Source organism: Centropristis striata, chromosome 19 (genome assembly GCF_030273125.1).
Source record: "Centropristis striata isolate RG_2023a ecotype Rhode Island chromosome 19, C.striata_1.0, whole genome shotgun sequence".
Taxonomy (NCBI): domain Eukaryota; kingdom Metazoa; phylum Chordata; class Actinopteri; order Perciformes; family Serranidae; genus Centropristis; species Centropristis striata.
Window position 1 is genome coordinate 20,209,381 of NC_081535.1, and position 26,435 is coordinate 20,235,815.

Consider the following 26,435-nt stretch of genomic DNA (forward strand, 5'->3'; position numbering starts at 1 on the left):
ATTTAAAAGTTTTAAAATAATGTATTTGATGGCCTATTATAAAGTTTTTATAAAACTAGGACAACACATAGTATTACCAAGTAGTCATGAAACCCTGCTTACAGAATGATATGTCAGGAAAAATAATTTCAAATATAAATATAAAAGTATAATTTATACACTGACACTAGCCATTTTGTTGCATAATCAGTACTAGCCTACTACTACTATATGAGATTTTGAAGACATTTGTTGCTAATACTTACTTTACCCTACACTGACATTTTTATATGAGGCTTGTAACAAAAAATTCCAGTGTAGTATTGCTACTTGAATTCATAAGTAAGATAATATTTATTTCATTACTGCTTATGTGACTACTGTCTATAGCCCCCAGGGACCAATAGCGTGCCAATATATTTGAGTGCTCAGTCTGGGATTCACGGAATTATGAATGAAACATGTGTCCGCGTCTGCTATCATCATCATGGGTAAGTGGGTGGAGGCATCACCGACAGTACAAAAAGCCTTCCCTCCAGGGCTCACTCTCACTTTCCAGCAGCTTTACGCACGAACGCGCAAACCTGAGACCTCTTCTGTACATTTTCAGCTTGGATAATTAAAACAAAACCATGCCAGTCATGATAAGGAATGAAGTTTTCTCCTGTTTTGTTTTCTATGGCGTGCTTCTGGTGATAAAAATGTACGTTATAGCTATAGTAACGGGGCAAGTGAGGCTGCGCAAAAAGGTGAGTGACTATGTTTTGTTTTGTTTTTTTAAAAAGAAGAAGAATCAAAGCAACATAAGTTCAGCAACTTTCACTTATGCAAACTTTTTCTCTTCTTCCTTAAAAGGCTTTTGCCAACCCCGAGGACGCGCTGAGACACGGAGGTTTACAGTTTCACAGAGAAGATCCATATGTGGAGAGATGCCGGAGGTAAGAGAGCAGAGTTTGGAACTGTCTCGACATGCTTTAATCTGAAATAATACACCCATTGACTTGAAAAGTTGACAATCAGTGTTACTGTAGCATCCAGTTGTGGATTGGAGGAAATATTCAGATCATCTACTTAAGTAAAAAGCAATACCACAATGTAAACTATCTTTATTACAAGTAAAAGTTACTTAAGTATACTTAAAGTATGTCAGCAAAATCAATTTAAAAGTAAGTTTTAAAGTACTGTACATTGAGGTAAATGGCTTGCAAACTATTGGATGTTTAAATACTGGTGAATTTAAGTAGCATTCTACTAATCTAAAGTATTTTAAATGCTATTGGGTAGTTTAATCTATTACAATGCATTTATATCTTATAAACAAATGATGCCTAAAATCCAAATTTGTTATAGCTTTTTAAACAAATGTAGTGGAGTAAAAAGTAATATATGGGCCTTTAAATTGTAGAGAAATTAAAGTACAAACCCATGTAAAGTACCTAAAATTTGAACTTAAGTACAGTACTTGAGTAAAAGTACTCTCCACCGATAGCGGCATACATCCTGTACACTTTTTTTACTCTACAGTTTCTTCATGGGGATGTGGCATTATTATCATTAATCAGTCACTGTGTATCTGATTAGGTTAAAAGGTTTAAAGATTATGTGTTCAGAGGTTTTAAAGAAGCTCCTGAGCTTTCTGTGATTCTGTATGTTGCATTTTTAGATCTGCATGTGCCAAATAGTTCCTGTAAATGCTTATTATTTTTATTTTTATTATTATTAATATAATGATTTAAGAATACTTTTTATCCAGTGAATTCTTTCCATTTAAGTGCACCTTTAGTGAGCTCACGTTCCTGTACTGGTTTCCAACCAGAGTTGGCAGCCTGCAGCAGACCTGCTTCACTGCTTTGTTTTAACTTGTCAGAAAATGGCCCGTGACAGCAGTGAGGAAAGCACATGTTTTTCTACCAGTAAAAACTTTCCCTCCTGTTTTTTTCCTCTATCTGTGTGTCCTGGACTGTCTGTGAGCTGGGGACAGGGAAACAACTGTGCAAAGACAGTTCTATATACTAAATATATTTCTAACAATCTTTTATTAATTTAAGCTACAACAAGTCGAATTCAAACAGTCTGTGAGCCTAATCATATTTCTTGTCAGCTGTGCCAGGCCAGCCTGGCAGGTTCCCTAGAATAATATTACCATAAAGTTGATCCCAGTGGGTGGAGGGGAAGCAGGAAAATAGTGTGGCTGAAAAAAAAGTAGCCTGACTGAAAATAGTAGTGTTCTGATTTGGGGGCTGCTGTGGTGAAGATGCACAGTACCTGAAATGTGAGAACAGGTGTTCTGTCCAGATGTGCTACCTTGTCCAAAAATACTACCCTCTCTGAATGCACTGTAAGAAGTTGGGGAGCATATTTTGACACTCTATAACACATCAGAGTGAGTAGTAGTTCACAACACAACACCGGCACTACTGTTTTTTTGTCAACAATAACTTCTAGTTTTTATAACGAGTGTAATCAATGGGTGGATTTTATACCAAAATAGACTATACATTATGATTTGCCAGGAGAAAACTTGCAATTTTGTGTAAAATCAGACATTCAACACCAACCCCCAAAGCCTGAATGGAATGATCTTTTGTTTCCTAACCACATTTTTCCACAACTGCAATCATGTCATACAACTGCTGGATTAGGGTCCATTTTTTGGTCCAATTCAGCAATGTGGCTCTTGGCCCAGACTGCTCTAAACCGATGAGTCACCTCTTTATAGAATATACTGTATGAGATGAGGAAGGAATGCTTTACCCTCTAGATTTACTAATTCTTCCCAAAAATGGGAGAAAAACAATAATCCAGTATCTGAATGAGTCACTGAACTACGTTTGTTAGGAATATGTTATCCAGTGTTGTCACTTGACTGCGTCATAGATAACTGAATCACTGCAGGATATTGAAAACAGATGTGTGCACAAAATACTTCAACTAAATTGCCTTTTCTCTCCTATAGAGCTCATATTAACGACATGGAGAACATCCTCCCCTTCCTCTTCGTGGGTGCCATCTACTCCCTGACTGGCCCCTCACTGACTGTGGCCCGCCTCCACTTCCTGGTCTTCTTCTTGGGTCGTGTCCTGCACAGCATCGCCTACCTGTTCGCCCTGCGTGCGCCGACCCGCTCTCTGGCCTACACCGTTGCACAGATACCTTGCATCTCGATGGCTGTGCAGATCCTCATGGCAGTCGCAGCGTATGCCTGATGATCCAGCAACGAGGCGCTGAACTAGAGGTGCTGCTCTGGGTGGAAAGATGGCAATCCATGACCTTGTGTCAGAAAAAGTGGGAGGGTCTCCTGAGAGGGAGAGCTTAAAGACAGGAATGTCAGTGAGAGTGCAATACAAGGTGTGTGATTACACACAGCTGGGATTCCTGAGACTTCGACAGTATTTTTCAATGTGAGAATCTCTTAAAAGTTATTTGAAGTTATTGTACTGTACTATTTAAAATGCAAATGAAGTTTGTTTTCTTTTTAACCAGGTTTTGTTAAAACCTTTCTCGATTGACAGTTGTAGACTTTACTTTAAGCCACTTTGGAATATTTTCCAGCACTGCACTGCACATTTGAATCACCCCTTCCCCCTCTTTTTGTGTTTACACGCAACACAAACCACCATTCACGTCGTGTTGTATCCTCCATGGCTTCATCTGTTTCCTGTGTGGCTATTACATCTGTTGTGATAACATTTGTTTGCGTACTATGTTCAACAGAAGCGTCCTGACATGATGACTGATGATGTGTTGAAAGATTTAATAATACACTCTTATGCTTTTTACTGCATCTCTCAAATTAATTACATTTCAGAGAGGAAGAACAGAGTTTGGACTGAGTAAATAACCTGGTGAAAGAATCTTATCTGTGAAAACATATTTGGAAACTATTTTAAAGTATTGTAATAATAATTTATTATCCAATTTAATGTATACAATGATGTTTTGAACCCATAGATGCATTTTTGTCGGCAATAAAACAATTAATGCATTATTTATTTGTGTGTTTATTCCGGTGTTGGGGAGGAGTTAACTATAATTAAACTAACAGTTTAACTGTAGAGCTTGTCTGGTAGTTCATCTACAACCATATTCGTGCAGTAATTCAAGTAGTTATTATGCTTTTTTGTTAATTCCTAAAACTACATTAACAATTCAGGGCAATAAAAGGAAAGACATTTTTTATTTATTTTTTATTTTAACTTTCTTTTCTACTGTAATTTGTGGATCCCCGCCCCTATTTCCAGGCGTATTCCAAGAAGTTGGATTGTCAGCTCACCTTTGGCTTTATTTTTTAATGATTTCAATCTGAATTATATAACTAAACTTGAATATATTGGGGTCAATCAGTCAGAAGTATTGGCTATCGCTATTCATTAACAAATAGGTTGTTGCATAGTTAAACTGAGTGATCTAGAAAATCCCATCTGGAGTTTCTGGAAGGCAGGTGTCTAAAAAAGCTGACATTTTTTGCACTTTTCCATGGTCACTGTTTGGTTTATTTATGACCTGAGTGCACTTTTTCCACTAAACTCAATTGAGAGGCATTTTTTGCTGGCATATGACTTTTTTGTATAGTATTTGGTTATTATTTTGTACCACAAAGTAATCTAAACCACTTTTTTCTAACTATCTAGTTAACCAAACAAGATCTCTCCCTACATAATGTTCGCTGTAGTTCAACTTCTGTCAGTGTGAAGTAATTAGTAGGTTGCAAAGCTGTCAAAGTAGTTTCCCCAACACAAGTTAATTCAGTAGTTTAATTGTCTTTTAGCATTCTTTTGGCTCCGCTTCTGCCTCTGCAGTTTTGTCGAGTGTTAAGGGTACTGGGCCCCACTTTGTGTGTGCGTTTGTGTGGAAAAATGAGAGATCCAGAAGTCCGCGGCAAAGCTCCAGCATTCCTCCACCTATTATGTAAGACCTTTGGCTGTGCTGTATTCATTTTCATGTCCTGAGGGGCCAGAAGGGTGCTGGGAAGAACGTCTACACTTTCTGACACACACCAGAGCCCCAAAATCATGCAATCATACTGAACATTACTACAGCACGTGTGGTCTGGATTGCCAACCTGCTCATATCACCTGTTGAATCATAAGTGAATTGTTTTTCTGTCTTTGGCTCACTTCTGTATGACCTGGATTTGGCTCCAGGCAATAACTTCCCATCCCTAAAAATTATGTTATTCCCGGAATCCCATTCCCAGTGATGACTCAACTCAGAATGACAGAGCTGTAATGTTTCATGATTATGGACTTTTTATTGCAAACAAAAGGAATATAACAAACCCTGAGATTGTGGGAGGACTGGAAAAGCCTAATCCTTTTGCTCTGAGTGAATGAGCACTTCAATACATACGATCTTGGGTGAAACATAAAGCTAATGACATGCCAGGGACACAGGGGTGTGACTATATCCTGCATGAGTCAGCAGTAGGATCGTCTCAACCTGCCTATACCTTCAGGGTGAAGCGAGGCCTCTTCTCTGTTCGCCTCACTTTTCCTTTTATTTGCCGCTGTCTCTTTCAGACGATGAGCTCACCGGGTGAATGTTCCTTGAGTCACACACACAGACACACAAAATCACAAAGCACAATTTTATTTTATTGGATGATTGATGATTTAGTGGACGTTGTTTGATATGCAAAAATGTTACTTTCTCCTCTTTTTTGTTTTTTTCATGGCATATGACAGATCTGTTTTCATTGCCCCTGGCCAGGGCCTGTCTAGAGATCAGTTTATGTTGGCTGGGATAGTCTATTGTTCAGGGGTTGTAGGCTCGCCTTGTTCTAGTATGTGTGTGTGTGTCTGTGTGTGAGAGAGAGAGAAAGAGAGAGAGAGAGAGAGAGAGAGAGAGAGAGAGATAGAGGGAGCTGATAGTGGCAGCACTTACTTCAACAATAGAGAAACTAAGTTTTTTTGTAACTTAATTCAAGTGCAGTTAGAGCATTATTGACGATTATTTTTTAATTTTTAAGAAACATATCAAATGTGATATGTGATAAAGTGAAAGGTTTCACTTTTCACTTTTCACAGGGTCATTTTCTCTATAGACTTTCTATAGACTTCTATACAATTACACTTTGTTTTGCAACCAGTGGAGTCGCCCCCTGCTGGCCATTAGAAAGAATGTAAGTTGAAGGAAGTTCCACATTGGCTTCACTTTTCAGGCCTGGAAGCCAACACGATTGCTAAACAGCAAGATTTCATCCCGGAGTTGGTGGAGACCAAAAACAGAGCTAAAAGAGAGTAAATAATGGATTTACATTCATCTGGACACAAACATGACCCTAAATTAGTGAAAATTTTAGTGAAACAACTGTTTTATTAAAAGCCTTGACTGATATTATTATATATGACAATCAATTGTTTAACATAGTGTAACAGTTTAAGGTAGAAGAAAATGGAGATACTAAAGTAAAGTACAAGTAACAGCTAAACTCTTCATCAGCCTACATGGCAGCACAGGTGGCCCTCAGAAAAAAACTTTCCATTTCTTTTCTCAGTGTAATTACAGTAAATACCAGTTGATAACAGAGCCAGACCAACTTTGATTCAATAGACATTAACTTTAAGTGGTGTTGTGTGTGTTTGTAGCTCTAAAGAATCGTGCCACCATGCCATTAACTATGCTGAAAAAGTTGAAACTGCAAAGAACCCTGATCAAATCTAAGTTAAAACATTTGATGAGAACAGAGATGTGAACTTTCTTTCACTTGAAATAAGATAGTGCAGCAAGTGATATCTTTAAGCCTTAAACGAAGATCAAATTACTTAAAGGCACACTATGAAGGAAGTGTCGCTTAAACACTGAAACATGGCTCCTCCTCCCAAAAAAAATAAAAGTAGAGCCCAGATTCCCTTTCATTTTGGAATAAGCGTTGTACACTTTTACACGTTTCACCTTGCTACATTTCTTTTTTGCATTCTTTTTTAGCTCTGTGTCTGTAGTTTTCTTTGCTGTATCGTAATAAAACGTATGAGTATACGCTCATGATTGCATAATGTAAGCAAAGAAGAATTGTAGGAGTTTTTGAGCAAATAATAACAAATCTGAACTTCTGATTTAATGGGGTAGTGTAAGCAGTGAAACAGCTTTGTAGTTGATGCTTTTTTGGCTGTTTGTTTCCCACCCCAGGCTCCATTTCAAACACTATTTATTGCCTGTTTGCATCAAACATCTCTTCAGAATCAGCAGACACAGTGTTCCACCGTTTGCTCAAAACATTGGCCAGCGTGAGCTGCTCACACCTAAACAGCAACTCTGTGCCTGGTGACTCCTGTTGCACTTTAGGAAACTCCAATAATTAATTCACAACTCTGTAGGTAGTTCTACAGGGTTCAACATTTTTCCAAAAATACAAAAAACAACATCAATAAAGCAAAAATAGCCAAACAAACAGCTCAAATTTCATAAATATTTATTACATATCAATGAACAGAATCGACTACTTTCACAGCAGTGGTCTACAGCACTTGTTTAAAATAATTGCTCAAATAATAATCATAATAATATTAATAATATAGTTCAGTTTCATTTGAGGCCACATTTGATACACAAACATTTACAAGTAGTACTTGGCATTAAAAACGATGGCGATACAATATTTTAAGACACTTGGTGTTTTTTTTGTTAATTTTTCTTTCGTTTTGATATCACAGAGAGGTTCAGCAACAGTCTAAACAGTAAATATATATTCAAATACAAAATAAAAACAAAAAACAAAAAATAAAACAGTGAAAATGCCAAGGGGAGGTAGGAACAAAGAGTACTTGACAGAAATACAGGAGAAATAGAACATCGTAAGGAGGAGAAGCAGTGTCACAAACTGTAACTGCCAGGCATCCCCCAGTCACCCACTCATCCAGAGTAATAAACACTAAAGTAGAGTACCTTTGTAAAAATCCCCCCCATCCCGTTCTTCATCTTCCCTTTTTAGTTTTTCTGAGTTGTGTTATAATGTTGGAGGGTTTACACTGAGACAGGCAGGAGGAGAACAGAGGAAAGGTGTAAGAGGAAAAGGAGCTCATGCAAGATCTGAAGGCTGCTGTGTTGTGAAACCACCACATAGAGGCGCTCTCATACCTACATCAGTCAGAACCACTGCTCAGTTTGCTCCCCTGACTACCAGTGGATCCTTAAAGCTCTCTCTTCTGGTTTTACTGACTGTCTAGTGTTCATTACTCAGCATATTTTCTCTGTTAGATTCAGCGCTCACATTGTTTGACAGGACTGATGTAACTTCTTCAGTGCTCAGTACAAAGAACTTTTTTTTTTTTTTACAACAGAGAATGCAATTTCTAAAGGCTGCTTAAAGTATAGCTGGGAGCTGAACAGCATCGCTTGAAAAGCTGGACTGTATTGTTTGATGAATAGATGAAAGCTAAACTTGCTGTCTTAGCTGCATATAAAGGAGCAGCTGACTGGAGTATGTAGAGTTGTGAAAGTAGGACACGGATAAAGGTTGGAAAAACAAACAAGCAATGGAAGGTGTTGAATTGAGTCTTTTATGCTTTAAATGAGCTCATGGAGTGTATGGAGGAGGAGTAGAGCCGTCTTAATTGGAATAAGGGTAAACCAGCTGATGTCTAAGGAGTTGCTCTATTTGTGTGTTTCTATGACTGTTTGTCTGTGAGTTAAAGTTATCACTAAAACCTGTGATGCACTGCCTTAAAGCTTTATGTGAGATAAAGAATGTAGCAGCAGAAATGTCAGCCAATAGTTTTTTTTTATAAGGTTTAAACCTGCATACACATGGTTCTCCTATGGTGTATTTTGACATGTGAATTTTTAAAATTAGTTAATAATTTGTTTTGTATATGTGTGTCAATTAGATAGCAGTTAAACATGTTACCATGTTTATAAATAAGAAATAAAGCTACTGTGATACCACAGATCAGAAAGTCTACTTAGCTCAAATCAAGCAGCCGTGATCAGCCCAGCAATGTCTCCTAAAAACGGCATTGTCATCGTCATTTATGTTTCGAGGGAAACATATTTCCTCACGGATTACATTTGTTCTTGACCTGTTACAAAACCATTCAACTTTGTGGGTTTCAAATGGAGGCGGCTGGATCAAACAAAAACAGGACTTGAACCCAAAAGACTGCTCCTTGCATCCCATTTAAAACCAAAAGTTGACTCATCTGCTTAAAAAAATTCAATATAACCCAAACCATGATGTTTTACTAAACCTGACCAATCAGTTTTGTTGCCTACGCTTAACCAAAGCATCTAATAAGCATGCAAAGTATAATCCTATCACCTGGATTTTGACATTGGGGAAAGTAGACTTTGCTGGACGTGTTGCTTTAAAATTTTTGTCTGTGTTGTCAAAAAAGTCGGGAATAGAGCAAGCTAAAAAGTCCCTTTTCCTGTTTACATTCCTGGTACTTCTGGTCTCGGTCAATGGGGCAGTTGGCTGGCACTCGCATCACTTTAAAGCTCATGGTGGTTACATTGTTTGATGATAAATGTTTCTATATCTTGTTGAAAAATTGTGTATAAATAGTAAAAAAAAATGTTGAAGAAAGAGGAAGTTAAACATATCCATTAGTATGAAAGGTGTGAACTCTAAATGTATTTCTAATCAAGTCCTCAATGAGCTGACCATTTCGAGTTTGAAGGAAGTTTGTGCATTGAATGGCTTTGAAGTAGCTAAGTGATCATAACAAGAAAGCATACTAATAGATACAACTCAAGCCTTTTCAAAAAAGTTGCACAAGTTGCAGTTCTCGAGGGAACTTTCTGCTTTATGGAAATGCAGTACTCTGTTGAGTTCTCCCGAGTTTGGAACAAAATTGATTTTAAAATTACATAATAATAATAATAATAACCAAAGCCAGGACGGCAGGGACGGACTGTAACAAGTGGGAATGAAATGTTCCTTTCAGACTAAAAGTTGTCCTTCCTACACAGATTTAGTAAAGAGCAACTCTTTTGGTTTCTGATAACCAGGGAGTGAACAAAAACCTGTAGGTTAATGGATGAGAATGAAACAATGTGTAGGTGTTTGCTTTAAACATATGTATAGCTGCTTTACAATGAACACATGTGATGGTATGGGAGTAAATGAAAATTGGAGTGTGAACAGTGTCCTGTGAAATAGCCCATAATTCACAGCTGCATCTTGCACCTGGTCTCCCAGCTGTAAACCTGAATTTTACTGGGCATCTAAAATGAAAACCGGCCAGTTGTGCTGAATCCCTATCAGGGTTATTTCTTTTTAATCGTTTCCCATTTATTATGCTTTTCAGTTTGAGCGTCATGGAGTTATTTTACAATTTAATTTTAGTTTTTCGTGGTCATTTCTTTTGGGGCAAGGCAGCAATTTCTTAACAATGATCCAAATTGATTACTGTGCATCACAAACAATATATATATTTTCAATGTTCTACATTAGTGTTTTCAAAATTTATTACCTTTGTGCAGCTTCCACATAAAGAAAAAAATGTTTAAAATATATTTTTACTTTATTTTAGTGCAGTAAGATTCTGCTAATTTAAGTAACACTTTATGCATTTTAACTTTAGTTTTTGTCTTAAATTTGTATTTTATCTATCATAATTCCTTTCTACCATTCTACCTCAGGCCATCACACATGACAGTCTAGTAAAATATCCACACCTCTTATGTCATCTCAGGTTTGCTCTATGCTGGTATGTCATGGTTTCCAAAGAAGCTATATTTTGGTGCAGAAGTCACAATCAAAAGCAAAGGCAGCTCATGCAGATTTAACGACGTCTCATTCTTATCGGGTAAAATGTTGAGTGCATGTGGCTTTGAGAGAGTGCCTCCAGTGGGTGAATTTATTCAAACTTAATGCAGTTGTGGGGTTTATCATAGTAATCTAATGAGGACTACAATCATGGCTGCTACTGTCAGACACCAGAGTACAGTGGCTGTTAGAGGTGTAGTTCAGTGGAGGATGCTGGGAAATGGCACTTGTGGGAGACTTTGCCTCCAGCCCTGTCTACCTATATACTGTGAATAAGGAGAAGAATAAGGACTAATATGTGCAGAGAGCATAAAACATCATACTTTTACTAAATATGGGAATAAAATGGATTTTTATAATATATCTATAAATATGCACCACAGGCATGACAGGCATACACGCCTGTCGCTGTGTATGCAATTTCATGTATAAACAGATGTACACATACATATGCATATCATACAACATTTGAAAGTGGATCGGAAATAATCACATAATATACAACACATATTTAAGCTCTAGCAACTTCAGAGGGCAATGTGAACACAGGGATTTTTGTCGTGCCTCGGTGCGGAGATTTACATTCAGTTTGTGGTTTGGGATCAAACCGTTAACTCAAGGCTGCTGCAGAACTCTGAACAAACCACGGCATCTTACACAACCGCACTGCCTCTTTGGGTTATTTGCTGCGGGGGCAACACAAACACCCAACACACAGTGGCTGAGGGACTGCTCACGAAAAACACAGACACATCTTCTAACTCCCACTGCACCCATCTTGTCTGATGAATGGGGAGACCCAAGATACAGGGATAAAAACAACAACAACAACGAAAAAAAAAGAGAATTCAACAAACAACAAAATTAAAAGCAAACCAACCAAAACTATAAAATAATGGTGACTGTACGGGAGTGGATGGGCAGAGAAGTGCACGATGGGATTGTCTTCACTTTAGGTCCAGGACATCTTCTTCGAAGGACGTGGAGAGGGCGAATGCACTGGCGAGAGGCGGGCTCTCCGCTCGCAGCACCACCTTCTCTGGCTCCGCCTCTGAGCTGGACGAACAATGCAACTGGACGTCCAGGTCTGTTTCTCCAGACTCTGAGGCTAACCTGTTGTGCATAGAAACAAATGATTCAAGCTCTTATCACATTATGCAACTGTTAGTTTCTGCAAACCACAGATATGTTGATATGAAACGTTTTGGGACCCTTTAGCAAGTGTATTTGTTTAATGAGGAAACAGTCTGCAGAGGTGGGAGGTTAGACAGGTTGGACTTTGACCCCCAGACCAGTATTCAGGTTCATGTGAAATCAAAACTCAATCTTGTAAGATTCTAAATAACCTACGGAACTGTGTCCAGTAGTAATGTGTTTTAGACTCTAACCATAACCAAGTCATTTTGGTGAGTCATGAGGAGGGGATTTAAGAACAGGATTAATCTTATCTGTGGTATGCAGAAACATACAATGCCAACATTTATTGTGAAGACTGGGTTTAACTGTTAAACGTGCAGTGCTGCTGCTGCTGAATCTGTTACCTGTCACTGTTTGTTGATGTCAGTGGTCGTGCTTTGGGGTCTTCCTCTGTGTTCTTCTTGCTCATCTTCCTTTGTTTGACTGTTCCACTATCTGACTTCCCGCTTGGTTCCTCTGTCAAGCCTGCGTTGGAAGGAGGTAACAGTAAATGTACATGTGGTAAAGGAATTGTTCAATGTTTTGGGGAATTTGTTTATTTCATTTATTGCAGAGAGTAAGATGAGAACTAACTTTCGCTTTAGCAACAATTAGCTTAGCTTAGCATAAAGTCTGGAAGCAGATAAACGTTGCTGGCCTGGCTCTTTCTGAAGGTTAAAACCCCCAATACCGGTTACATTTTTACTAATAAATTAGCTTTCGAAATGCGATAGGTGGATTTTGTCATCTTTAGGAAGAACCAGGCTAGCTGTTACCCTTTGCTTCCAGTCATTTTGCTAAGCTAAGCTAACTGGCTGCTAGCTGTAAATTCATATTTAGTGCACATCAATTAAAGGGTGTTAATATTTTTATTTAACACTCAGCAAGAAGGTTTTAAAGCACATTTTCCCTAAATGCCAAACTATTGCTTTAACACATGAACAAAGAGTGAATTTTTAAGTGTTTACCAAGCAGCTCCTTCCGTGTGCGGCTGGCTATCTCTTTTATCTCCATGCGGGACAGGGAGAGCGAGTGTGTGGCGGAGATGAGAGGGGTCTGGGGCACCATGGCGGGGGCTGGCGTCGTCAGCACCTTGTTGACCAGAGGTGACTTGAGGGGTCTTTCAATGCTGCGGCCCACCAAGTTACACAGAGGGATCTTGAACATGTGCTTACATGCTGCTTCACCTGGGAGGAAGAAACCCAGAGGAAGAGGAGGATGGAGACAAGGAGAGAGCAGCAGGTAAAGTCAAAGGACAGAGGCAAGAGGAGACATAAAAAGAGCAAAGATGGGAGCAGAGTGTTGGGAAAGAGACACATATAAAGGGTGAGGAATGTGTGGAAGTTAATGGGAAATGCATGAAACTTCTAGCCTGAAGCGCTACAGTGTTTTGCATGTTTTAGCTCATTAGCTACACAAATGCATTTCTATTTAAAGCATATCTTTTTAGACTTCCATGCAGGCAATGAACATTTTGTCATTGTCAGTATCTTATGCAAAAATACATTATTGTTGCATTTAATGCAGTTGGGAGAAGTGACTATTTGTCCAACTAGTTTCAAACAGTTATTTTTATGTAATTTCTTGCCCAGAGTTAGACGACAAGATGGATACCACTCTCACGTTTGTCTGGTAAAGAGCTTCATGTATTTCTCTTTCAGAAAACAGTTGCTTACCTCTGTGATGCTAATGTAGCTAATGCTAATACATGACAAGTGCTAACTGAAACAAGCTGTTCCTCCCTTCTTGATGCTAAGCTAAGATCTAAGAAGATTTCTTAAATATCTTCACATTAATAACTCATAAATATAGTCCATCCACCTGTCATTGCATTACGGTAAATGTACGGTATTAATAAGTCAAATTGTTTAAATCAATGTGAAACTCGTTTTCTGTCATTGCTTGACTGTTGTTTTGTCACTCTGACAGGTACAGCTATATTGCTTTATTGCTTTTTTAAAATAAAATGTTGTTCTATTTTCTGGATCCGATAGTTGTTTCTGGAGCTGGCACAAAAATAATTTCACTGTGCCTTGTTCTGGGTCTGATTATGTATGCAACAAATTAACATTTTTGTTGCAAATAACAATTACTTCCATGATCGATTAATTCCCCCCCCGATTATTAATTTGGTCTGTAAACTGTCAGAATAGTGAAAAATATACATCCCAGTTTCAAAAACCCCAAAGATACAGGCTTTTATTAATGATATAGAAAGAGAAAAGCAGGAAATCTCCATATCTGAGAGGCTGTAAGTTCTACCGTCTTTGCCTGAAAAATTACTTCAACGATTAATCAATTATTAAAATAATTTGTGATTATTTTTCTGTTGATCTATTCAGCTCAACATTCATTTGATTTTAATTTGATCTTTACCAGACAGACATTAGAGTGGTATTGATCTTCTGGCAATTAGCATATTTCCCAAAATGTCAAACTATGGATTTGAAACCCCTCCTGCCTCTTGGTGGTGCATTCAAGGACTCTTTTACATTATGCTGACTAAAGCATTGCTCTCATATGTTGGACTGATGGAAAATCAAACTCACAAAAGGAACAGCAAGCAAACTATGTCCGTCCATGTGATTATTGTGGCCAAAATAATTCACAATCATGATATTATCACGTTATTTATAGGAATACATTAAAAAAATGCCATCTTTTACTTTGTGTACTGTGCATTTTGTCTCTTTTTTGGCAAATTTATTACACTTAAAATTACAGGGAGTTAAAAGAACTTAAAAGTACAGGGAGGTGGAGACAGTCTGGATTATTTATATGTTGATATGTTAATAATACACATCTGATAATATTATTATCAGATGTGTATTATTAACATTATATCAACATTTAGTTATTGTCCATACGAATATATATATATATATATATATATATATATATATATACAGAGAGAGAGAGAGATATAGAGATATAGAGATAAATAGACGAATAGATAGATAGATAGAGAGCAAACCCCTAAAGCAAACATAACATAGCTGTTGTTGAAAGCATAACATAAATGGGTTATTCCCTGTATTTAAAAAGAGTCTCCGAATGCACCATTGGAGAAGGTTTTTCAAAACACACACTGCTCGCAACAACAAAACAAAAATAAAGTGTTTATTTTGATGATAACTAGCCTCAAACAAGTTTTAAGCATCTGCAAGTCAATTTTCATAGCAGAGTAAAATAAATGGTGAACAACTGCTGGCTAGAAATCAATCTACAAACTAACTAAAATATGAAAAAAAATAACCCTTTCTGTGAACCCTTTAACTCCGTTAAACATAGTAGTTTCATGCATTTCATGTCATTTTGGTTGGTTGGTTTTAGGCTGTTTTTCCTTCAGAGTAGAGGAAAGAAAACATCCAAAACAGGCATTTAGGTGTATATTTTACTATATTTACTATATATATTATACTATATATTGAGTTTTTTCTCATACTCTGAGCCATACATCTCAACTTCAGCTCCACTTACAGACCCCAAACTTACCAGTCTTTCATTCATACCCTGATTTATAGAACCTTTCGTTCCTAAAAACATGACGTAAATTGATTTTTTAAATGTTTTTTGACAGTATTTCCTGATATTTGAAATGATAAAAGGAGTTATCCCAATTTCCTTCTGTATAAAAAACTTTGAATCTAATGTTTCAACAAAATAATTACTTTTAGATTTGCTTTATCCAATGTTCAGATTTATGGCCTGGAAATATATGTAAATCAGCACATATTTTAATTAATGAGTTATAGAAAACTTGCAATTCCAAAAAAATATCATCTTAATGTAAAAGAAGCTAACTGGGCAAGTTTCATGGTGATATCTATAAGTAAAAAAAACCCTATCCACCTGTAGTGTCTTAATAGTGCCATTTACTGAAACAGCATGTGATCTTAAAATTAATCATCCTTACTACAGAGAGCTAATGTGATATAACTGCTCAGTTGTAGCCATTTATAGTAGACCATCTATTATTCAGCAGAAACTATAAATGCTTAAAGTCTGTTTGGGACACATTAAATTGGAGAGTTTCTGCAGTGTGCCGACCTGCAGTGCTGAACTGTGCCATCAGGGAGCAGTATTGCAGCTCATCAGCCTCTGTGCTCCACTGAGGCGGGCTGATAGTAACATGGATGAGACTGAATCAATGTGGAGGCTACGCGACACAATGAGGACTGTCTCATCTGAAATGTCAGCGGGTGAGAGGTGAGTAAAAGAGCCACGGAGAAAAATAGAGGGTCACTGCTGATGTCTGACAGGTACACCGGGTTAGTGTTGTTACAGATCCTCTCTCCTGTACCTTGCACTGTCATACAGCGAAAAAATGACAACAATGCAGGGGGAAAAGCATGCAGTTATTTTGGAATATACAATCACAGAGATCAATATATTCCACATGCGTTTCTGGACCGGGGGAAGCGTCACGCTGCATCACACATCACACTGGCAAATGAATTAAATGCAAATATTGGGGGGGTGTTTTCAGCACTAATTGGAGTCGAATTCTCCACAGCAGAGAGATGTTTTGCTGCAGGCGTGTGTTTGAGCCAGTGGAAGGGAGGTGGCAGAGGCTAGCAGCCACATCAGCAGCAGCATCTTGTTCATATTACTGATGCGATTACATCAGATGAAAACCCTCCCCGAGGAGCAGATACGGCAGGTGCGCAGGCAGTTAGAGGATGGGATTTTTGTCAGCACCCCTTCCACCTCTCCCCCTCCCCCCCTCCCTCCCTCACCCCCTGATTGTGGCACCGCTGTTTGGACTACCACTTTGGATCGAAGAGGAGGCTGACAAAAGTCTCCATGGCGACAGTGCAATCTGTAAATCATGCTGCGGCAGACGTGTCTTCTCCTTCCCTCTTTCCCTTTTCTCCCTCCTTCTCTCCCCAACCTCCTGCTTGTACACAACCCCTCCCTTTTTCTCTTGCATACCTTTTCTGCATCTCCCCCTCTCTCCTCCTCCACCCCCCTGTAATTTCAAAACCCTCTTTCTTGATCGACGTTATCTCCTCCGCCTCACTTTTTTACTTTGCACTCTATCACCTTTTTTCCCCCTCGCACTAATACTTTAATTAGTTAAGACAGAAAGAAGGGGGGAGGGGGGGATGGGGAAGACATAATGTTCACTTAACATTCAACCAACGTTCAAGTCAACATGCCGCTTTCGGAGCAGACAGGGTGGTACACTCTGGGAGCATGTGCGTGTTAGTGGGGCAGCATTATGAGCGTTATTTTCATGAACTGAGGACGAGTTGTGGGAGAGTCCTGCAGTACCTTCGGCATCCTTAGACATGTACAGGGAAAGCTTGGTACCATAGGGGATCCGTATAGAATCTGAACCAGGGATGAAGAAGAGGGTTACACAAACTGAACACAAACAGTAACAAACATGTAGGCACACACACAGTAGGTTGGTCCCAGTGATGCAGAATCATATGCATAACCAGAGAGAAATGATTACCCGAACCAGCTTAAAAGCATAAAGCCCCCCTTTGGCTAATTGCAGCAACGACAGTCACTGTTAGCCTTAATGGGACCTGTAAATACCCAGGAAAAGCAGAGAAGGACCACCTGGATGGTGCGCACAACCAGGACATTTTCAAAATTATTTTCTTCAAGCCTTGTCCTTCCCGGCAGCCGTCACAATCACGTGGATGTATCTGCTGGTGTCCCTTTTAAGAGCTAGAAAGACTAATGAACGACGAGAAGTTGACATTGCCTCGATCCATCAGTCTGCTCATGCTGAATGACAAAGCTGTATGTCATTAACGACAGCTGTGCATCACAAATATGCCCGATTTTCAGACAGTTGTATCAGTCTGCAGGAGGTCAGTTGTTGGGTGGGGGTAAGGGGAGACTTCGAATGGTCAAATACACAATAAAAGATGGAGGTGGAAGTGAAAGTGGGCTAGATGGTGGGAGGGAGGGGCTTGTATTGATCCTCAATCATCCTTGAAAGCATTCTCTGCCTCTGAGGATACTTATTGTGCGCTTTGAATGGTGGTGCTGGTGGGAGGCATGTGGGTGATTAGTCTGTTCCTCTTTTTGTAATTTGTGGTTGTGTAAGAATTGAAAGGATCATAGCGATGCTTTTGAAGGTTTCAGCCCCCTGACTACAAATTACATTCCCATAACTGCCAACTATTTTCCATATAATTCATTTTGAGAGTGAATTCCTACCTCTGTTGGTCTCCATATTGTATGGAAATCAATTTACAGGAGAATCAATCACAGCAGACTTTTATGTTGCTTTGATGTTTGCCAACGTCATGTTATCACTGCATTAAAGTTACATTATATGGTTAACTGTTTTTAAAGTCGGTGTATTCATGGATGCTCCAAAATCTGAGTTTGCAATCCTTTAAAGAATAAATCAGGTAATTTTTAATATTTTGTTTTTATCAACAAATCCCATCAAATGACCAAAACCAACAATGAATTGGTATTTTGCCTGTGTGGGCAAAACTATTTAAAACACAGAAATATGCCACAATGTTGGGTCCATAGAGATTGATAACATGACAGCTCCGTGAAAGTGATGATCGCCCCCTGGTGGCTGGTTGCAGTATCGCTTATACTTTTTTAACCACACTGGGGTTTGCTGAAGTGTTCACTTTTGTAATAAGTTTGGTTTTAATTCATTGTTTGGTTCTATAAAACATGAGTGAGACATCATGATTGACAGCTGTGATCGGCCCGCGAGTGGTAGGCTGGGTCTATACCGCCCATGAATGCACAGACTCTGGATCCTCATCATATCACCAGTGTAAGATGGCAGCACCCGTATTTTGGATATTTGGGCTTCAGTTTTATACAGTGAGAGGAACTGTAAATGCATCACCCATTTTGATATACAGTCTGTGTTTGAGTTAATCCCGCATACACAGACCTGCTTGTTTATCATTTTCCTGCTTGTTTGTCTCTTTGTTAGATTTCAATGGCAGATAAAGTTTTCAACAAAATGATCCAGACTTGCAACGACATATGAAACAGTGACAATAAAACAAAAGCATTTATTCTTTACTGTGATTAACTCCTTTTCTTATGTTTAAAAGCCCTGAAAACCAGTTTCCTCTATCTACTTCTTACTCTGCATGAACACAAACTTTTCGTGCAGAAGTTTTCACATGAGCGGATTCTCTATCTTTGTTTTTTTCTCTCTATGCTTTTCTGCCTGGATGTATACTCATAAAACTATTTGTTTTTTAAAAACTTTAAAGTAGCTGCATGTTTTATGTTATGCTGAAATAAATGGAAGCAAATGGCTGGAGATTAACTTGAAATCTGTGGAACATTTCATCTATAATATGAAGTTAACTAGATTGGTAGGTAATGGATTAAAATATATAAAACTCTCAGTTGGGTTATATAAATTATAGTAGAAAAAAGTTATGGGAAGGAGACTTTATGAAGATCTGGATCTTTCACAGTGTCAGTCTGAGCAGCACCAGCAATGAGGTCATTTTGTCATAAAACTAAATTATGTCAGTATTGTACAGTGAGAAAGGATGAGGTAATAATGACGGGGAGATAAATCACATTAAATATCTTGGCGAAGAAGACGACACATGATTCAACTGGGAGAAACTCTGCTCTGCTCTGAACCGTTCTGCTGAGACAACTTTATGTAAATGCTCCTTGAGCTCGAGGCTAACACACGGCAGCATCTAAAGTCAAACAGGTCTGCAGGCAAAGTTGACATTTGAAAACCTTTATAGCTACTACTATCAACATCCTCTGGTGATTTTCTTACCATCACCGAGCGGCGAAGGGAACACGGGCATCTCGTAGCCGGTGGGCGTCTGCGGGGAACTCTGGGAACTGGTGTCTCTCGAACTGCAGTTGGAGGCTGAGCTCACCGGAGCCGACGAAACGAAATAGATGTCCGACTGTGGACGTAAAAATAGAAGGACACAGAGAGGAAATATGGTCATTACAGAGACATGATGAACATGTAATACTGCCAGGAAATATTAGGAGAAAAACAAAGGGACACAGAGGGTTAAACATGGAAAAAAAAACAAAGTAATGTAATGAGGATAGTGGAGGAAACAGTGCCAGGTGCACTGTGGTCTTTTTAAAATCATCTATGTGTATGAATTATGAGTGTAGTATTGATTTGTAACCATGCAGATTGCCAGCCATATTTCCCACCAGAGTAATAAAGATTGATTGGAATGAGAGAGCTGAGACAGCTACTTCTCTAACACAGGGAGAGGCCTACTGACACTCAACTCAATCACAAGCTATAAGAACTCTTGCATTTGTACACCCGAATCACCCCACTTATAAAACAATGAAATTAAAATAAAATTATAAATTTGCATATTTGAAGTGTATATTCTGAAAAAAAGCAGGACATGATATTGATTACTGACCCGTGAAGAGGCCAACTGCAGCTCTGGGACCACTGCTGTGTACACGAGGTTCCCATTGACCACCAGTCGGATTTCTATGGAGTCCGTTGTGAAGGCCAGGATGTAAGGAAATGCACAAACTGCAAACACATAATAAGCACATCACATGAAATCAGATCCACTTCAGGGAGATGGACCCATTTAGGTTTCTGCCAGAACATGTTGCATGCTTTAATACTCAAAAAAACTTTTCTCGTACTGTCCATAGCTGCTGCACTTCTATTCACCCTCTGTCTCAGACACTCTGGTTTAAGCCTCACTCATAAAAAATCACAGTCTGCTCTGGTTGGTCAGCGTTTTCAGGTCTTCTGCATCTGTTCTCTCTATGTCTTTGTACCATTATCACAGCCGAATGAATAACTTTAATGCACTAAAGCTGCACTTTCTAGCTTTAAAACCAAAACTACCCAATCAAACCTATACCTGCAGCCAAATATCATCCACAACCATAGATTACAGGTTTCCTTGATGTGAGCCACATGTAGCAGTGTATTTAATGTAAACACTACAGTAAGGTGCCTGATGCAGATGGCCATATATAGAAATCTGCATATACTGATGTCAGCTCTAAAAATCTTGGAATCGCATCGTTCAGTACAGTCAGAAAACCTGATGTTTTGCTCACAGAGATTACTTTTACATACATTTACCACATTATTTGAATTTAAAGCCGCGTTTTTACATGAACATCCAACATTGAAACATCATATAATGACAGAAAATAAAGAAAAATCATAGCAGTTCTCCTTTAAGTTTGACTGAAAAAAAAGAGAAATTAAACTTTTTAAAATTTGCTCGACTGCCGAGCTCCCACAATATGAGACATTTAATAGTTTCCCCCAGAATGACATTTTCAAATGCCATCATTAGCTGATGATGTATGCAGAAAACGAGACAATCAGCAGCATCTCTCTCAGGGGGTCTCCCTCTACTTTGTTTGATGTGAAATGTGGAACAGGGAGAGGACGAACTGAGGCACAGCATGGACAACAGCAACAAGTAGACAAGTAACAGAAGACTATGTGAAACTATCTGACAGGTGCAGCTGAAAGGAGTTAAAAAGTTTGGATATCATCAAGCAGTAATGGTTCATTATAAGCCCTGATTGACTGGACTGAATGGAAGAACGTAAACTGAATATAGAAGTGATATTTCGTGGACGAGCCCTGTTGTTTTTCCTTCTCATTCTTCTTTTTCTTTCTAATTTCTTTCTCCACTCAAAGTGCAGTTAAAAACATGAAACTGAAATTGGCAGGTAAATGTTATATTCAATCCAGGACTCATGCAAATAAAATGACAGTTGTTGACCTCAAGGTGGCGCTGTATCAACTGAGTAACAATCAAGTACAGCACATTACACACACCGACTTTATTAAGTTTATTGTTAATATAAAAATAGAGTAGAGTAGCTTAACTGTCGTTGTCAAACTGAGGCTCTCCATTATACTGCAGTATGTTTGTTTTATTACTCAGCACACCTTGTTATTGCTTTTTTCTGTGTGTCGAAGTGTGTGTGTGTGTGTATGTGTGTGTGTGTGTGTGTGTGTGTGTGTGTGTGTTTGTGTGTGTATGTGAGAAAGGAGGGCAGCAGCCTGTTGTTATCAACTGGGTCATGGTTACAGGTTTAGCCACCAATTGTATTTGCTTTTCATCACCTTCTGCATTCATAAAAACATGCACAAACACACACAAATAATCACGTTGGCCAATTGGATGCTTGTGGGTTCAACATGGTGTTTCCATGGCGACAGCAAGCTCCGGCCAGGCCAACAGCAGCAGCATTATTATTATGGGCTGGGTGGGGCCCAAGCTTTGTTGCTGTGTTAACCTACCAATAGCGTTGGGCATCTGGTTCCAGCTGAAGTTGAAATCAGAGGTGTTGGACTGGATCATTGGTGTGGAGCCGTTAAACGGACAAACTTTCTTATAGTAGCAAATATCTGTAGAAAAACCACAGGTAATAGAAGTTTTAATGCTTTTCAGTGAGATTTGAGAGCTATTTGACTATTATTCAGACAAAAAAAGCTAAAGTAGCTGGCTGCTTTTTCATAATCCATCTTTGGCTCTTAATATTCAGGACATCTGTGCTATGATTTTTATTCCAGAAAGGTGCAGTGGCAGAGGAAAACAGTAAGGCTTAGTTTTGACAACAGACCTGAATCAAATAACATCTGAAATATTCAGCGTTAGAGGAAGACTCACAGTTGTAACACAGCAGCAGACCCGCCTCACCGTCTTCATACACATCAATGGCTGCTACAAAATTTACCTGCAGGCAAAGACGAGTCAGTTTAGGGAAATCACTTCAACAAACTCAAAAAGGTCAGGTATGATAGACTGTTTCTGACAAATAATTCCAAGTCAAATACCCTCAAGGTGCTCGTTAAGCATCCGAGCAATATAAAATATGCATTTCTACTATAGTTTGTTATTTATTTTGTTTGCTCTTTCAAAATGAGAGATGGTTAAAGTGGAATAAGATGGTTTATTAGAACAGCTGTTCATCCTCCAGCCTGCCCATTCATTCCCCAGCTGGTGGCTATGAAAGACAACATGTTGATTCACCAAAGCAGCCCGGTAATCAGCTGGTAAATAAAGCCACAAACTGGGCCAACTGGAGGTGTCAGTTTTAAAAATATATTAGGGGTTTGCATGTGTGTACAGTATGCGTGTGCATGTGTGCCTCACCCTGTTGGCATCGACATGATGTAGCCTGTAGGCGTCTCCAGTGCTCTCATTGATCAGGTCAAACTGGTGTTTATAGGCTACGCAGATCATATTGTCATTTTCCCCTGTCGGCCCGTCCACCAACGCCATCACCACCGGCGGGTCACACAGACAGATCTCCTAATGGATCGATGGCACATGACAAGCTCAGTGCTCACACACACACAGATTGGTTTAAGAAATTAAATTGACTCATAATTATGGTTGTTAGTTGTGTCGAATATTTTGATTGATTTTTTGATTTTGATTGATATTATTCACATTTCCATAACATTAATAAACAAAAAAATAAATAAAGAAAATAATTTAAAAGCCCAGAGTCCAAGAAAAAGGATAAACTAAATAAAAATAAATAAATAAAAATCATAATTTAAAAAAATCCATAAAATAAAGTAAAATAGAAGAAATATATATGAAAATATACTGCATTGAGGTGTTTTAGTTGTCTATTATTTTCAGATTTAAATGTCAACATCTGACGACAATGATTAACTTGCTTACTTGAACACACAAAAAAGCTAGTAATGCTCTCTTTTTCACACCTATTTTTACTTTGTCTTGCTTGTATTTAGCAGATAATCATGTTCTGGGCCTAGCTTTTTTTAAACTTTTGACATTTTGGTAAATTTGCACAATTAAAAGTATGCTGAATTAGATATTAGTAGTTCCTTTAGAGAATGTACCTACGATTCTCAGGCAAGTTTTGGGCTATAAGTAGCACCTTTTTTTCTGATTTCTAAGCAAATATATTGGATCTTAATTAGCTATGACCTAATCTAAAACATGTGAATCGTGTCTGTGTGCTCAGACTTGATTTAATATAATCTTGACTCCGAGAAGTGGCACATGTAGTACATTTTAGATGCAAATTGGGGCGATTAGGACACTCTAAAACCTCTGTAATTGCTTTAGAAGAGAATTAACATTTTAATAACCCATTCATTCATTCACTTGTGAATTTTTTTTCTATTCATTATTTGATGTGGAGTTTGTTGTACCCGTATGTACTGAAACTCCTCCACTGGCGAGTCTGTTCCTGTTGCGACGGCGCTGAAGCCTTCGAAGCGCGGATGTTTCCTGGTGATGAGGAGGAGTTTGTTCCTGATGGCTGCTACTATCCTCAGCTCAGAGCCGTGGTGGGTGTTGATGGAGTACAAATGACAGCCTGGGACAAAGAGGAGGAGGAGGGTGGGGGTAAGGGATAGAGAGACAGACAGTACATTGGACATGTGCTTTGCTGTAGGTGTTGTTCCCTGGCATCGTCCCACAGATCAATGCATCCACCTCGGACAACTGGCATGACACCAGCAGCAGGTCAGAGGTTTTGTGTTTGCACTGCCAAAAGGACGTTCATAAAGGTCACAACATATTGCTTTAGGCTGACATGTCTAAGTGCATTAGGAGGGGATCTTTTAAAGGCCAGTGTGAACAGGAGAAATAACTGCAGCAAGCACAAAATGTTTTAATGTACATACAGGGACCTGACTATTATTTTAAAGGGATTGTTTGTAGTTAGTAGATAGTTTATAGTGGAAGGTTTGGCAGGCCACCAGTGTGTAGAAGGAGGAGCTAAAAAGGAAGCAATGTAAGCAATGTACTGTTGTGGATGGGAGCAGCAGCTGAATATCAGCAACTTAAGATCAGTTCAAGTGACTCCTAGATTTAGCATATTTTCACTGCTTTACCACGCTGTTAGAAAGCACTGTTTAGGTTTGCGTGGGGAAAACTAGAGCTGTTAGTTATGCTCTCGTCAAAGCCAGGAGTTTCTGGTCTTCCACAGCCTCAAACAGATATTTTTTTGTGGTATTGTGTGAGTTATGTGAATCTGAACTAATCTTTTAAAACACCAATGCCATACACAAAAAAACAGAATAGATTGAGGCAGCCATAGACCAGCAACTCCCATGTTTTGCAAGGTAAAATAGCTGTTTTTGTCAATGGAGGCTGGTGGCTTTGAAGAGAGTATAAGATGGTTTCAGTTCCGGTCACGTAAACTTAAACACGGCTGTCTGATTATAAAGTAAAGCAGTGAAAACATTCTAAATATAGTGGACACTTGAAGTAAAAATGGATTTTATTTTGGCTGGTTTTTAGCCACAGTAGCATATTGTTTAGCTTCTGTGTCAGTACTCCTGCCTGCTTCTCCAAACTGGGGGCTGACTATGGATAAGTGCATCATAAAACCAAAGCATGAAAAAAAAAACCTATCCCTTTGAAGGTCAGTGTGAACAGAAATAATTGCAGCGAGCAGAAAATGTCTGAATGTACCTATGGACCTCCAACTGTTGTTTTAAGACAGCTGAATCAAATAGTTTCTCTCGATCACAGTAGTGTTTTCTTGTTTGTTGTTGTTAATTTGCAGCGTGTGTAACATTGTGTTTCTTCTTGCATGCTTTGTGTTGTACCTTTAGTTTTCTCCAGCTTATTTTCCCTGCTGTCGCACTTGCTTCTGACGAGCTGCTTCTCCTCCAGGCCTCTCTTAAGCGTGCTGAGTCTGTACACATAGAGCCGAGCGTCCTTCCCTGGAAACAAAACAAAAACCACTTCTGTTTTGCATGAAGGTTACTCTTAATTTGCCATCTCTTTTCTGAGCATCCTCCCACGGCCAGACAATGGTGTTGTTCTGCAGGAGGATTACTAGAAGGCTTCTTAAGGCTCGTGCTCTCTCAGAAGCTTAATCAAAGCCCACACACAGTCGTGACAAATGTTTGCGCTGCCATCACATAATCACTATCAAAACCGAGTCAACCCTGTTTGTCAATATTAGGGTTAGCTAATCATCTGAAGGGTAATTAATTACATGCTCTTCTGGTTAAGGCCAACATGAGAGAAATCCTACAGCTGTTTTTAGTACACAGCGACTTCTTGTGTATACTATTTCTGTTTTTCACGTCTGTATGTTTCATTTTATCTGTGTCTGACTGCGTATATCTGTTAGTCCTTTATAGCCCACTCCTCTCTCACAGTCAATCCATCCCCACCAGATACACACACACACACACACACACACACACACACACACGCACGACGGGGATTGGTTCTCTATAGGTCAGCTTCCTGAGATCAGAGCCAGAGATCAATGTGTTCACTGGGCCAACGGAGGTGGAAAGGGTAAGTATGTACTCAACCGCACAGAGAGAGATGACGGAGATGAAATAAGAGAGAGGAATGGGAATAATGAGAAAGACGATGAGCTGTAAATACTGTTGAAATGAAGAATGAATGAGGGGATAACAAAGGATGGTTCTGGGGGGAAGAAGTCTCCGATGCGCTGCAGGGGGAGGGGGTGTTTGTGGTTTGAGCCTGTACCTTTGTCAGCCCTGGTGATAAGCAGGTCCTGAGGCTCGAGAACGTGCATCTGCTTCACCACCATGGTTTTGTCAAACACGTGCACCGGGGGCACAGCCTGCGTCTCTGAAACACGA

The 26,435-nt window shown here is 39.0% G+C and overlaps 2 protein-coding genes across 4 annotated transcripts in view; one reads left to right on the forward strand and one right to left on the reverse strand.

Moving 5' to 3' along the window:
• Positions 1 to 546: 546 nt before the first annotated feature.
• ptges (prostaglandin E synthase) lies at positions 547 to 3,957 on the forward strand. The gene is made up of 3 exons (XM_059358304.1): positions 547 to 728; positions 835 to 917; positions 2,936 to 3,957. Exons 1-3 carry the CDS (start codon positions 612 to 614, stop codon positions 3,183 to 3,185), a joined length of 450 nt encoding a protein of 149 aa, XP_059214287.1. The 5' UTR covers positions 547 to 611; the 3' UTR covers positions 3,186 to 3,957.
• Positions 3,958 to 10,986: 7,029 nt separating this feature from the next.
• Positions 10,987 to 26,435, reverse strand: part of garnl3 (GTPase activating Rap/RanGAP domain like 3) — a 79,344-nt gene continuing 63,895 nt past the window's right edge. For all 3 annotated transcript variants that reach the window (XM_059357625.1, XM_059357624.1, XM_059357626.1), the window contains exons 20-31: positions 26,320 to 26,424; positions 25,416 to 25,532; positions 24,009 to 24,175; positions 22,972 to 23,130; positions 22,486 to 22,552; positions 22,116 to 22,223; positions 20,245 to 20,363; positions 19,620 to 19,755; positions 17,141 to 17,200; positions 12,832 to 13,050; positions 12,229 to 12,349; positions 10,987 to 11,800 (exon numbers count right to left, since the gene is read on the reverse strand). In XM_059357625.1, the coding sequence (XP_059213608.1) occupies positions 11,635 to 11,800; positions 12,229 to 12,349; positions 12,832 to 13,050; positions 17,141 to 17,200; positions 19,620 to 19,755; positions 20,245 to 20,363; positions 22,116 to 22,223; positions 22,486 to 22,552; positions 22,972 to 23,130; positions 24,009 to 24,175; positions 25,416 to 25,532; positions 26,320 to 26,424 (1,544 nt within the window). In that variant the 3' untranslated portion in view covers positions 10,987 to 11,634. The remainder of the gene's footprint in view (positions 11,801 to 12,228; positions 12,350 to 12,831; positions 13,051 to 17,140; positions 17,201 to 19,619; positions 19,756 to 20,244; positions 20,364 to 22,115; positions 22,224 to 22,485; positions 22,553 to 22,971; positions 23,131 to 24,008; positions 24,176 to 25,415; positions 25,533 to 26,319; positions 26,425 to 26,435) is intronic.